The sequence below is a fragment of the Diabrotica virgifera genome, chromosome 8, assembly GCF_917563875.1.
Source record: "Diabrotica virgifera virgifera chromosome 8, PGI_DIABVI_V3a".
Lineage (NCBI taxonomy): Eukaryota > Metazoa > Arthropoda > Insecta > Coleoptera > Chrysomelidae > Diabrotica > Diabrotica virgifera.
The window spans coordinates 20,127,124-20,141,487 of record NC_065450.1 but is presented as its reverse complement, the minus strand read 5'-3'; the positions used below and the strand labels follow the sequence as shown (position 1 = coordinate 20,141,487).

Below are 14,364 nucleotides of genomic sequence, written 5' to 3'. Positions count from 1 at the left end.
GTCCGGTTGGGGGGGGGGGGAGATGGGGAGAAGTCGGTAAATTAGTAGTTGTTTTAGGTTTTTCATCAATATTTCTAAAACTGTGCTTTAGCGTAAATTAGGTTCTATACTCAAATTTTCTACATAAAATTTAAAAGAAAAAAGGTCCAATAAATAATTCTTATAAAATCAACGGTTCCAGAGTTACGGAGGGTGGAAAGTGGAGGTTTTCGATAATTTTTATATATTTTAAGCAATTTATTATATTTTTACTGATGAAAGAAATTTTTTTCTAAATAAAATTTGCTATTTCAGTGGCCGATGGTATGTTAGTGATAAGCCCTTGAAGAAACGTCAACCTCACCATCCAAAATCATCATCAATTGTCCAAATAATATAAAAAGTATCGAATACCTCCACTTTTCACCCTCCGTAACTCTGGAACCGTTGATTTTATACCAATTATGTATAGGACCTTTTTTGTTTTAAATTTTATGTAGAACATTTTCGTATAGAACATTGTTTACGCTAAAGCAGAGTTTTAGAACTATTGACGAAAAACCTAAAAAATCTACTAATTTACCGACTTCTCTCCCATCTCCCTCCCCAAACCGGACGCTCAAAATGATGTAAATTTTTACTGAACAATATGTGGACCATATAGAGCAATTTGGAGTTTGAGGAAAACTTTTACTTTGGATGTCTGGTTTAGGCGTTTTTTGGACCAATTAGACTATACCACCCCCGTAACTTTGGAACCGTTCATTTTAGAAGGATTATGCATAGGACCTTTTTTATTTCAAATTTAATGTAGAATATTTTTGTATGGAAAATGGTTCATGCTAAACCGCATAGTTTTAGAAATATTGACGACAAACTTAAAAAAACTACGAATTTACCGATTTCTTCCCCCTCTCCCCCCAAACCCAACGCTCAAAATGGTGTGATCTTTTTCTGAACATTATGTGGACCATATAGAACAATTTGGTGTAAGAGGATAACTTTCACTTTGGATGTCTGGGTTATGCCATTATTTGGATAAATTTTATCATACTAATAGGTCTGTTTTGGATTATCGCGACAACGAATATTTTAGTGTGCAACATAAGACGTACAAAAGTATTTTGCTCTAATAATTACTCCAATAAACAACAATACAATTTGCAATTTACTTTCGTTCTTCTTATTTTGCACAGTAAAATATTCGTTGTCGCGATAATCCAAAACAGACGTATATTCGTGGAATGGGGTATATGTTTTGTTAATATTTGGTCACCAAGTTTCATTGAATACATACATTAGAATAAAGATGAAGTTGCTATAACTGCCCCGCTTACTTTTTTTACAACATATTTGATATTATATTGTAGTTCTTTCAAATTATTCCATATAAAGATTTTTCTCAATATTACTTTTCTATCGTATACTTTCACAACGGTATACATATATACTATAAAGTTTTATATAAGTATTTAATTGAAAATTTCAAAGGACATGAATAAACTGTTTAAAATTTGGATGTGTATTGTAAAATAAAGCATTATTTCGAGAGTGAAAAGACTCACATGCATTTGTTGTCCGTTGTAAAGACGAAGAATTTTCATCCCAAATGTGAGGAAGAAATGTTGATGTTTCTTCAATATAGGTTTCAAGTAAATAGTCACCAAACTTAACCACTCTTTCATCTTCTGATTGAATTGCAACAAGATCTATGGCAAAGCAATCCCCAACGTCCTCTGCTTTGAGAAATGGTAAACCAAATATACAGAGCGTTTCATTGGGAAACGGAAATACTTTAATGGTGAATAGAGGTCACTGAGGCAGTTCTAGATGTACTACATTTTTTGCCCTACCGACTTGTGTAACCGAGTTACAGGGTGTTTTATCGATTTTGCTCATTTCTTTTCTAAACCATAACTTTAGAACCACCTTGTATGTTTTTTTAATATTTGGTACACATATGTCTTATTTTAGACCCAAACCATCGACATACTAATCACTGGAAAAACCCAGGTCTGGATTAGCAAAAAATTATAAAGTAATTCTGACCTTAAAACAATACCCTGTATATTGAAATTTTGAAAATCTGTTTGGATATTTGAAAAGAGCACAAAAAACTAAGTTTATTTGTTCGCTTCAATTTTTCGGCCAGACAATGTTTTGACTTTAATTTTGAAAATATATTGATTTTTTTAAGAACTCTGTCATTAAAAAGCAACATTAACTTAATTATAAATTATTAAAGTTAATGAATAAATACTCATTTTAAAACTAATCAATAATTATTTACCACATTGGGACGACCCAATTACTAATGATAAGAAAAATCCAGGTCCGGATTAACAAAAATAAAATAATTTTGATCTTGAACCAACACCCTGTATATTGAAAATTTGAAAATTTGTCTGCGCATTTTCAAAGAGCATAAAAAACTGTGGTTAAAGGTTCATTTTAATTTTTTGCGCAGATGATTTAATTACATCAATTTTGAAATTATATTGAAATTTTAAAGAACTAAAGATTAAAAACCAGGTATTATTAACTTTTAATAATTTAATGTTAATGCATCAATAATAATTTTAAAAATACTTAATACTACTTATTTACTACCTACGCTGGCTTCATGGATTCTTTGGATTTGAAGCTGTATGCACATAATTATAAATTAGGATTGCGAGAATTGGGATATTTTAATGATTTAGTAAAAAAATCAAAAAACAGCTATATCTAATAAAAAAAATTCGTTTAAACAATTCAACAATTTAACACAAATTAAAAATATTTGAACTATAGCAGTTGCTCAAAGTGTCTGCCATTTTTTCGATGCATTTACTTGCTCGTTTTAAAAGATTTCGAATCGATATTCTAACTACCTTAATTTTTTTGGCAACTTCTTGTCACCGTGACAGAATTAATCAATATGATTTCAAAATTGCCGTAATTAAATTATCAGCGCAAAAATTTGATATGCACGTTTTAACGTAGTTGTTTATTCTCTTTTAAAATATGCAAACAAATTTTCAAAATTTCAATATACAGGGTGTTGTTTCATGGTCACAATTACTTTATATTTTTTTGTTAATCCGGACCTAGATTTTTCTTGTGATTAGTAATTGGGTCGTTCCAATGTGGTAAATAAGTATTGATTATTTTTGAAATGAGTATTTATTCATTAACTTTAATAATTTGTAACTAAAAGTTAATAGTGGCAGCTTTTTAATGTCAGAGTTCTTAAAAAATTCAATATAATTTCAAAATTAAAGTCATAAAATTATCTGGCCGAAAAATTGAAGCGGACCATTAAATTTAGTTTTTTTGTGCTCTATTCAAATATGCAAACAGATTTTCAAAAATTTGAATATACAGGGTGTTGTTTTAAGGTCACAATTACTTTGTAATTTTTTGTTGGTCCGGACCTGGATTTTTCTTATGGGGAATATGTCAGTCGTTTGGGTTTTAAATGAGACATATGTGTACCAAATATCAAAAAAATATAGAGGGTGGTTCCAAATGTATGGCTTAGTACAAAAATGGGCAAAATCGATAAAACACCCTGTAACTCGGTTATAAAAGTCGGTAGGGCAAAAAATGTAGTATATCTAGAACCGGCTAGGTGACCTCTATTCACCATTAAAGTATTTCCGTTTCCCAATGAAACACCCTGTATAAGTAAGACATTCAGATCTGTTTCTGCACCGTTAATTAACTAATATCTGTGGGACAGTCCCAACTTTTGAATTTATCTATACCAACTTTGACGCAGGTGAAACAGGTAAACCTTAAGTTCAGTATCTGGAAAAGCTTCTCGAGGCCTATGTATACTTGCCTCAAAATCTACTGTTATAACTTTTGAGAAAAACTGTTGACTGGTTATAGATTTAAATACTTCTATAAAATACTCGAACGCTCACATATTATATATGAAGTTGCGTTTTGCGTTAAAAGTACTATTTTACAACAATGTTTAAATTTCAGAAAAATAATATTCTTTAATCGTCCTTTATTGTAAAATCGCTACGGAGTGAATTCGAATAGTGTCAGGAGTGAACTCGACTAATAAAATAACTACCTGCTCAAGACGGGAGTGAAATCAAAGGTGCCCTTTTGCATAAGTTTATATTATGATTTCTACTTTATCAACATTATAAATAAAAACAAAAAAACCTGATTTTTTGATTTTTTTGTGACTTCATTTCACAGAAAAAACCTCGCATTAAGTGGTAAGCAGTTTAGAAAACAAGCAAACTTTTCTTCCATGTTTTCAAATTAAACTTATTTAAAATTTTAATAATAATGTTCCATTTTGTTTTAAGAGGCACGTGCAAAAATAATTGGAGGTCCTGTAAAGGTGATACCGAGTGACAAAGAGCTTCCCCTTCGCCTTAGCTGCGAGCTGATAAACTCGATGGAAAAGCCGTCTTATATATTTTGGTATCATGGGGACAGGATGATAAACTATGACCTCGAGGACGGGGCCACCGTCAGAGAAGGACCTCAGGGAAGCGAACTGATCTTTCAGAAAGCGAACAAAACGCACGCGGGGAACTACTCGTGCGTGCCGTCGAACGCGAGGTTGGATAGTGTTACGGTGTATTACGGAGGTGAGAACATATATACGTATTTTTTTCTTAACCCTACAATGCTCACTTTTCAACGAAAACATTTCGTTTATAAATTCGCAAAAGTGTGTGTGTTATTGCGTTGCCGTTCCTGCAATACTCAGATCAGATTTATCGATGGATTCTTATGTAGTTTTTTATTCTGAATCCAAATATGAAAACGATATCCAAATATGAAAAAATATTGAATCCAAATATGCGAGGTTGAATCGGGTTTAGGTCTTAGCGCGATAAAAAAATATACAAAAAAAAAAAAAAAAAAAAAAAACTAAAAAAAAAATAAAAAATGTAATAAAAAAATGTTAAAAAATATAATAAAAAAATAATAAAAAAAACAGAGTAAAAAAAACAGTAGTACTAATAGTTTTAAATTTAGATACTAAGCATATATTTTGTAAAAGAGAGAATTCAAAACACATTGACTGGCCAGTTGGTTGCTTAAACCAGTGCCAATAAAACATAAACATACACACACACACAAATATGAAAACGGCATTTCGATATTTTTAACTGTCATCGAGATAATCGACCTCAAAATTTAAAATGTGACGTCACAATCGTTTTATTTTCTTCCGACACACTACACGTCCAGCTGAAATCGTTTTTATTAAGTAGGCTAGTTTTTTAATCTCGATTTGTTAGGCAAAGCATAGGTTATTTACATTTGAGTTTGTCACTTCGTGAATGTCAAACTAAATTTTAAATTAAGTATTAATAAAACATCAATGACATTTGATAGTGAATTTAATTATTATATAAAATATATAAGATGTTCAAAAATACAATTTGAGTATATTTTAAAAGCAATAATTTATTAACAGCTTTAAAAAGGTTTATTCGAGGATACGGCCTCCCCTTTATGATAAATGGACTGTTCCATTTGCTATGAAATTAAAATATAGTCGGTTCGCTAAACTGGACACAACTGGCTAGTGATTTTAGTAGGTATTTTTTTTGTTTTTGTGAATTTTGCCAAAATTGACAAAATTACTAAATATTTAGTAATTATTAACTAATTAGTAATTATTTTTTTGCTAAATTGGCAAAATTATTGACTAAAATCACTAACCAGTTGGGTTTGAGTTTAGCGAACCGACAGTATATGAAATAATATTGTTTGGTATAAAAAAAGTATGGTCTGATATGTGCAATTACATCCTCTTAATGGAAAAAAAAATTGAAGATTTTTCTCAAATTATGGATACCAACAACATTTTCATTTTTAAATCTTTTATTTTTAATTTGACGAAGAAAAGTTATTCTTCATAAAAAGCTCTTTATGTTCTAAGATTTATGATGCAACCATCATAATATGTAAAATTTTATTAATTTTATACCAGGTATATAAAAAATATGAATTTCGATCAACAGTAAACTACCTTTATAGTTCATAACATGTTTAAATTAGAATGATATAATTGCACATTAAAAGATAATTATTAATTCTAAACTACTTTTCATAATAGTAATTTTCCATTATGAATTAAAATACGTAAATAAACAAAGTTTTCGTTATGATAATGCTCGCATTTTCAGCTTGTTTATTCTGCAGTAGAAAAAATATCGACGGCTGAAAGGCAAAAATTACCAAGCGTCATTTGGCGAACGTTATACTCGTGCGATTTAACATTTGAAATTTTGAAAAATAATTTATAAAAAATTATACAGTGTTTGTATTGTCATATCTCAAACGAATTTTAAAAGTAGTTTAGAATATCTAATCGGCGGGCTGAAAAGTTCGTAGGCTGACACATAGATGGCGCTACTGGTATTAAATCCATATGATTTTTAGTCAGCCCTAACCTTCAAAAGATCCGTTTATAAATTTGACAGTTGTCGACCTATTAGTTTATGAGATATTAGACAAGGCGAAAACGGCGGGTTCGAAGGGAAAAATATTCCCATGAGATTTTTTTGCATAATCACATTCGTGAGACATCCCAGAATAAGGTTCAAGAAGTCGCCCAAGTGAAAAGTGGGCCAATTTTTTTTTAACAATTTTTTTTTTAATCAAATTGCAAGAATCAATATTTTTGGCCCGAACAATTTTTTCTTTAATTTTTTGGACCATTCTGGACAAAAAAGGTCTCTTATAATTTTTCTCTAAAGTTGATCGTTTTCAACTTATAAGCAGTTTAAAATTGAAAAAAACGAAAAATGGCGATTTTCAAGGCTTAATAACTCAGTTAAAAGTTATTATTATGAAAGTCAATATATGACTAAATCAAAGTTTGAAGCCCCCCCTACAAGATCCTGAAGAAATTTTTGTCATTATTTTATTACTAAGCTGTTATTTTTAAGTAATAATAATAAGCGCCATGAACGTGTGCGGGGCTGTAAATGCTGAGTGCGAGAGAGAAGCTATTCCAGCAGTCCAATTGTGCATCTTACTCGCACTCACATTTACAGCAGCGTCAATACGATACAACCACTCATTGTTATTAATTAAAAATAACAGCTTAGTAGTAAATTAATGACACAGATTTCTTCAGGATCATGTAACGGCGACTTTAAACTTTGATTTAATCACTTTCTGACTTTCAAAATAATAATTTTTGACCGAGTTATTAAGCTTTAAAAATGGCTATTTTCGCGTTTTTCAAATTTTAACTTGCTTATAACTCGAAAAAGATCAACTTTAGAGAAAAATTATAAGAGACCTTTTTTGTCCAGAATGGTCCAAAAAATCTAAAAAAAATTAGTCCGGGCCAAAATATTGATTTTTGCAATTTGATTAAAAAAAAATTGTTAAAAAAAAATTGGCCCACTTTTCTCGTGGGCGACCTCTTGAACCTTATTCTGGGATGTCTCACGAATGTGATTATGCAAAAATATCTCATGGGAATATTTTTCCCAACGAACCCGCCGTTTCCGCCTTGTCTATATAGCATTTTGAGTGAAGCACATGTTAGTTTTAAAAAAATGGATAAAAAGGAATTTCGTACCTTAATAATTTATAGCTTTTTGACAAAAAAAATACTGTTGAAGCCAAAGCTTGATTTGATAAACAATATTCGGACTATGCACCAGGAAAATCAACCGTTGAGAAATGGTTTGCTAAGTATAAACGAGGCGAAATTAGCACCGAGGATGATGCATGCAGTGGACGCCCCAAAGAGGCTCTTACCGATGAAAACATCAAAAAAGTCCACAAAATAATTTTTGATGACCCTTAAGTAAAGTTGTTTGGATGAAAGAAATGTGTTGGATATATTGTGCATGAATATTTGGGTATGCGAAAGCTCTGTGCAAAGTGGGTGCCGCGAGAGCTCACAGGCGCTCAAAGCCAACAACAAATTGGTGTTTGTGAGAAGTATTTGAAGCTATTCAATCGTAATAAAGCCGAATTTTAGCGTCGATATATTACAGCGGATGAAACATAGCTCCATAATTTCACACCAGAGTCCAATCGAAAGTCTGCCGGGTCCACTGCACGTGATGAAACGACTCCAAAGCGTGGAAAGAAGCAATAGTTGGCTGGCAAGGTTATGGCGTCAATATTTTGGGATGAGCATGGTATCATATTTACCGACTACTTTGAAAAGGAAAAACCCATTAACAGCGACTATTACGTTGCAGTAGTGGGGCGTTTGAAAGACTAAATCGCTCAAAAATGGCCCCATTAAAAAAAATAAAGTGCTGTTTTATCAAGACAACGCACCGTGTAATAAATTAATAAAAATGATGGCAAAATTTCATGAATTGAGCTTTGAATTGCCTCCGCAGCCACCGTATTCACCAGATATGGCTCCCACTGACTACTTCCTGTTAGCTGATCTCAATAAAATGCTCGCTGGAAGGAGATTTAGCACCAATGAAGAGTTAATTGCCGAAACTGAGGCTTATTTTGAGGCTAAAGACAAATTTATTATAAAAATGGTACTAAAAACTTGTATGGCCGCCATAATCGTTGTGTCACCCTCGAAGGTAACTATATTGAATATTAAAATCCAATTTTATCAAGAACAAATTTTTTTCTATGTTAGCCTACGAATTATTCAGCCCGCCTGTTATAAATGGGTCTAGGAAAGTTGGTCAAGAACACGTCGTCGACGGAAAATTAGTCGAAAACATTTGGTCGACAAAAAGTTGGTCGAATGCACAATTCATCGAATGTACAATTCGTCGACGAACATTTCTTCGAATAGATTTTTCGTCGACAAGCCGTTATGTATTTTTAAGATAAAGGGATTAATGGTGGCAAAGGACGGATTATCGGTTTTTATTTTGTTAACTGGAATATTGTATTATACATATCTGCATTTATTTATCTTGGGGCTTTGTTAATTTTTGTTCTAAATATTCTTGATTTGTAATTACCTAAAGAGTCCTATCTTTTAAAATTTTGTAGTAAATAATTTCTATAGCTATAGTAGACCAGTAAGGATCTGTGAAAAACGTCTGTTTTTGGATGTGGAAGGTGGCATTCAGATTTTTGCAGATAAAGTTAGGTGACACCTTCAGTAATAATAATTGACTTATGCTCCTTCTCAAATATGCCCAGAACATTAATAAAAAAATTAAAATATCTAAAAATTTCGAAAAACGTCAATTTTTTTCTGTTTTCTTTGCTTATAACTTTAAAACGATTCGTTTTGGAACAAAGTCGTACAGAAATAAAATTAAGATAATTAAATTTTGTATGATATACGACTGGTCAAAAACGTCTTAACGTATTATCTTTTCTGAAATATAGCAATAAATACAAAATAATGGGGCAAAATACGCCTGTGGTTATTCAATAGTTTTAACCACTTTGGTGGCACTTAGAACCTTAGTAATTTGCTTAGGAAATTCATCGTAACATACTTAAACCCTGTACCAAATTTCATTAAAATCGACTTTGCAAATAGATTTTGCAAATTAAATTTTCAATCTAAATGTTTTAAAAAAAGTTCAAATTTTTTAAAATCTTTTTGAACAAAAAGTAGACCATTTAGAAGTTGTCTAATTTTTTTTGCATATAAGGAGGTGCTCTACCTATCTAATACATTTTACAGAATTAAAATCGGATTAGTTAAGGGGCCTCAGCAATGCTTTAAACTTATAAACAATTTTTTGGCTTATAAACAAATAGCTTTGTTTAATAATAAAAAAATTAATTTTTAGCAATGCAAATAATTAAAACCGGTATAATTTGACTTAGGCTTTCAAATGCTGTCAGCAGAATTGCTATTTTAATTTTTAATCAAAAGTTATTCGCGTTCAAAAATTGCAATTTTTCGAATTTTTGAAAGTTCCACTGCGTTTATCTCGAAAACTATGCATCCTACGAAAAAACTTGTAAGAACATTTTTTACTTAGAATTACCCAAGAAATACAAAAAAATGTTTTATTTTTCGAAAAATCGATGTTATGTAATTATTTAAGTTCTTTGTTTATAACAATCTTATCGACATCCGGATCTACTGTGACCCAAAAAAATCGTATTCTACGGGTCAAAAAATACATAAAAATCTTGGGTAAGTCCATCTAAATAAAGGAGCCCGTAGCACCCCTCCTGGCCACAGGACTAATTTGTTTATAAGCCAAAAAATTGTTTATAACTTTAAAACATTGCTGAGGCTGCTTAAATAATCCGATTTCAATTCTGTAAAGTGCATTAGATAGGTAGAGTGCTTATTTATATACAAAAAAATTGACAAATCTTTGTATGTTCTAGTTTTTTTTGTGCAAGATTATAAATATTTTAATTTTTTAAAAAAGTTTAGATTGCAAAATTATGAATTGCAATTTTAATGAAATTTGGTGTACGGTTTCAGCATATTACAAAAATTTTCTAAGCGAATTAAGAAGGTTCCAAGTGTAATCTAAGTGATGGAAAATTATTGAATAAGGACAGGCTTGTTTTGCCCCCTTATTTTATATTTATTTCTATTTTGCAGCAAGGGTGATAAATTAAGACATTTTTAACCAATCACATATGATAGAAAATTTAATTATCTTTGTTTTATTCCTATACGACTTTGTTCCAAAATGAATCGTTTTAAAGTTATAAGCAAAAAAATTAGAAAAAAAAACGAAATTTTTTGAAATTTTGAAATATTTTATTTTTTTTTATTAATGATCCGGGCATATTTGAGAAGGAGCATAAATCAATTATTATTAACGAAAGTATCGCCTAACTTTATCCGCAAAAATCTAAATGCCACCTCTCACATCTACCTAAAAAAAGATCCTTACTGGTCTATAGTGGGTTTATTGCCCTACACCTTTTTATGTGGCTTAATGATTTGGATTGTAAACTCAGATAAGAAAGGGTGTGAATACCATGTACTATATGAGTTTATATGTACTTTTAAACTGATACTTATCAACATTTTAAACTACAGCAGAAAATTTAAACAAAATCATGAAAAAAAATAAAAGTCGATAATCCTTCATTTGTACCCATTATTCCCTGTGGGTCTTTGTCGACGAAAAATCCATTTGATCAAATGTTAGTCGACGAATTGTCCATTCGATGAATTGTGCATTCGACCAACTGTTGGTCGACCAAATGTTGTCGACTAATTTTCCGTCGACGAAGTGTTCTCGACCAACTTTCCGACACCGCTATAAACTGCCTGTTTTTTTTAATTTCGTTTTTATTTAATTTTGTATTTAAATTCACATTGAGAGTTTTTGCCAACGATTTGTCTTTTCTATATTTATAGTTGTACTCGATTACTTAGCATCCTTTATTTCTTAAGGTTTTGGCTTTTCTTTCCTCAGGTAGCTTTACCTCCGTAACTGTGTTGGTCGTCGCCCTTAAAGACAGGGCTTCTGACGTTGTTGTCACAAATGGTAACATTGCTCTTGTAGTGATCCATTTCCAAGTTAAACTGCTCCTTCTTCTAACTTGGCTACACTGTACTGATGACGACTAATGAGTCAGAAACACGTGTCTGCAGTTGCATTCCATCTTTTTATATTTTTAATTTTGTATTCACATTCACATTGCGAGTTTTTTGCCAATGATTTGTCTTTTCTATATTTATAGTTTTACTTGCTTACTTAACATCCGTTATTTCTTAAGGTATTGGCTTTTCTTTCCGCAGGTAGCTTTACCTCCGTGACTGTGTTGGTCGTCGCCCTGAAAGGCAGGGTCTTCTGACATTGACAGATTGGTTGTATAAAAATTTTTGAAAAAGGATAAATAATTTAAAAAATATGAAGTTTTGACCTATATTATCTAACAGAAATGTGTTTAGAATTTTGCGCATCATCTAAAAATGCATTAATATATAGGGTGTTCTGGTTAAAATAACAAAGTCAGTTTACTTTATCGCAGCTAACAATTGTATATTTCTTGTGTTTTAGAGGTAGGATGTGATCCATTCGGAGATGGTAATGGTACTAAAATGACACACCAAGAACGACATATGACTATCTTTATATTAATAATCCTGTTTTGTTTTCTTAGACAATGATTAGATATAAGATTTTTAGAAAGTTACCAATTTGTATAATTTCAAGTTCTCCACTAAATAAAAAGTATCTTATTATCAAATAACAAATTGGTCAAATTATGAACTGTTTCATGTGAAATAAAATTTTAAACATTAACTTTGTTTCTTTACCCTCTATATTTTAAAGCACCTATCTTTTATTTTACTTGCATACATTTGGTACTGAGGGAGATTCCTTGAGTCCTTTATTGTGCAACCTGATTATTGTTGAAATAATAAAACATGTAAGAACTAAAAGAGGATACCAAATGGGAGAAAAACAACTTAAAATACTCCTGCCATGCAGAAGATGTACCTAATAATAAGCTCTCAAAAAGTAAAGATGATTTACAACGTATGCTGCATCAATTTAATATACAGTGCGGTGGAATAAGTGTTGCCCCCCCCCTGTTAACTTGTTTATTTTAAGAATATAAGCAAAACGCTCGCACAGGTCGATTTTTAAACAAATCATAGTATATTATAGCGTCAACGTTTCGAACTTTACGCGATACCGCTTCAGGTGACAGCCATAACTTTGATTTTTTTAAACGGGAAAGTACATCATGTGACACCTCATTTAAAAGCTCTTAAAATACTGAGTTCAAAAATGTATAATATTTTAATCCTGTTTGAGAGCGTAGGCGCAAAATTTCGGTCGAATTCTTTCTAAATGCAATCATTTTTTTCGAATCCTGAAAAAACTATTAAATATTTTTAAAAATTTAAACGCAGAATAAAATATTACAGTGTTCTCGATGGTCCAAAGTCCCTGAGAACTCCTATAATGTTTATTTTAATAAGTCACAGTGGTGGAAAAAGGAGAAAATTTAGTGTGATTTTTAATTTCAAATATATCATTCAAAAGAAACTTTTTGTTTATTCTAGGGAACTGTCAGCCTTCGGTAATAATCTAATCTTTCATTCTGCGTTTAAATTTTTCAAAAATACTTATTAGTTTTCTCAGAATTCGAAAAAAATAAATGCGTTTAAAAAGAGTTCGACCGAAATTTTGGGCCTGCGATCTCAAAAAGGGTTAAAGTATTATACATTTTTAAAATCAGTATTTTAAAAGCTGTTAAATGAGGTGTCACATGATGTACTTTACCATTTAAAAAAATCAAAGTTATGCCTGTCACCTGAAGAGGGATCGCGTAAGTTCGAAACGTTGATGCTATGATATACTATGATTAGTTTAAAAATCGACCTGTCCGAGCGTTTTGCTTATATTCTTAAAATAAACAAGTTAACAGGGGGGGGCAACACTTATTCCACCGCACTGTATCTGCCAGAAAATGTAATATGTTAATTTCCCCAAAAAGAAAAAATGTATGGTTATAACAGCAAATCCAATAAGATGTAAACTGGAGCTGAAGGGTCAGATAAGTAGATGGTAAGACTCTATGGGACAGAGCTAGAAGTACAGATATACGACGGAGATGCAAGGTAGACAACATGAATAACTCGGTAAGAAACAGAAGAGTAGAATGGAATGTTCACATAAGCCTAATGACAACAGATAGAGTAGTAAGGGCAGCGAGAGACGGTTCTCCAATAGTAAGAAGATCAGTGGGAAGACCACGAAAACGATGGAGCGACAACTTACTGGAGGCACATTGAAACAACAGACAGAGTCATTCATGAATCCGAATCAGTAAGTTTTCTTCTTCTTCTAAAAGTGACTATCTTCTGGAGATGTTGGCGACCACATTGACCCATCTTATTCTATTTACGGCAGCTCGAAATAGATCAGTTGACGTTAGACCAGTCCACTTCCTAAGATTAGCCAGCCAGGATATACGTCTACATCCAGGGCCTCTCCTGCCCTTAATCTTGCCTTGTAGAATCAACTGTAGCAGTCGGTATTTTTCATTACGCATAATGTGACCGAAGTAAGCCAATTTTCTGTTCTTTACGGTGCTAATTATTTCTTTGTCTTTTCTTAGTATCTGGAGAATAGTTATATTATTGGTGAACAGTTCATATGACACCCTCAACATACGTCGGTAGCACCACATTTCAAACGCCTCTAACCGTTTTATGGCATCTTCTGTCAGGCTCCAGCTTTCAACTCCTTATAGGAGGACACTAAAGACGTAACATCTAAGAATTCTTATGGGTATAATATTGATACTTAAAGACAAGTTGCACAGAATTTTCCTAAGACTGTTAAAAGAGCTTCTGGCTTTTTTAATACCAGTTTTTATTTCGTAGCTATCATCCCAAGTATCCTTAATGTTGCAGCCCAGATAGCATATTTTCTGTACTCTCTCTAAGGGTGTATTGTTTACTGTAATTTGGGCGTTTATATTGGTGTTTTTACTAATGATCATTAT

General features: G+C 31.7%; 1 protein-coding gene across 4 annotated transcripts in view; it reads left to right on the top strand.

The window, feature by feature from the left end:
• The window catches only part of LOC126889283 (uncharacterized), a 138,301-nt gene extending 126,159 nt beyond the window's left edge, over positions 1–12,142 (top strand). For all 4 annotated transcript variants that reach the window (XM_050657405.1, XM_050657404.1, XM_050657408.1 and 1 more), the window contains 2 exons: positions 4,293–4,580; positions 11,901–12,142. In XM_050657405.1, the coding sequence (XP_050513362.1) occupies positions 4,293–4,580; positions 11,901–12,010 (398 nt within the window). In that variant the 3' untranslated portion in view covers positions 12,011–12,142. The remainder of the gene's footprint in view (positions 1–4,292; positions 4,581–11,900) is intronic.
• The last annotated feature ends 2,222 nt before the right edge of the window (positions 12,143–14,364 follow it).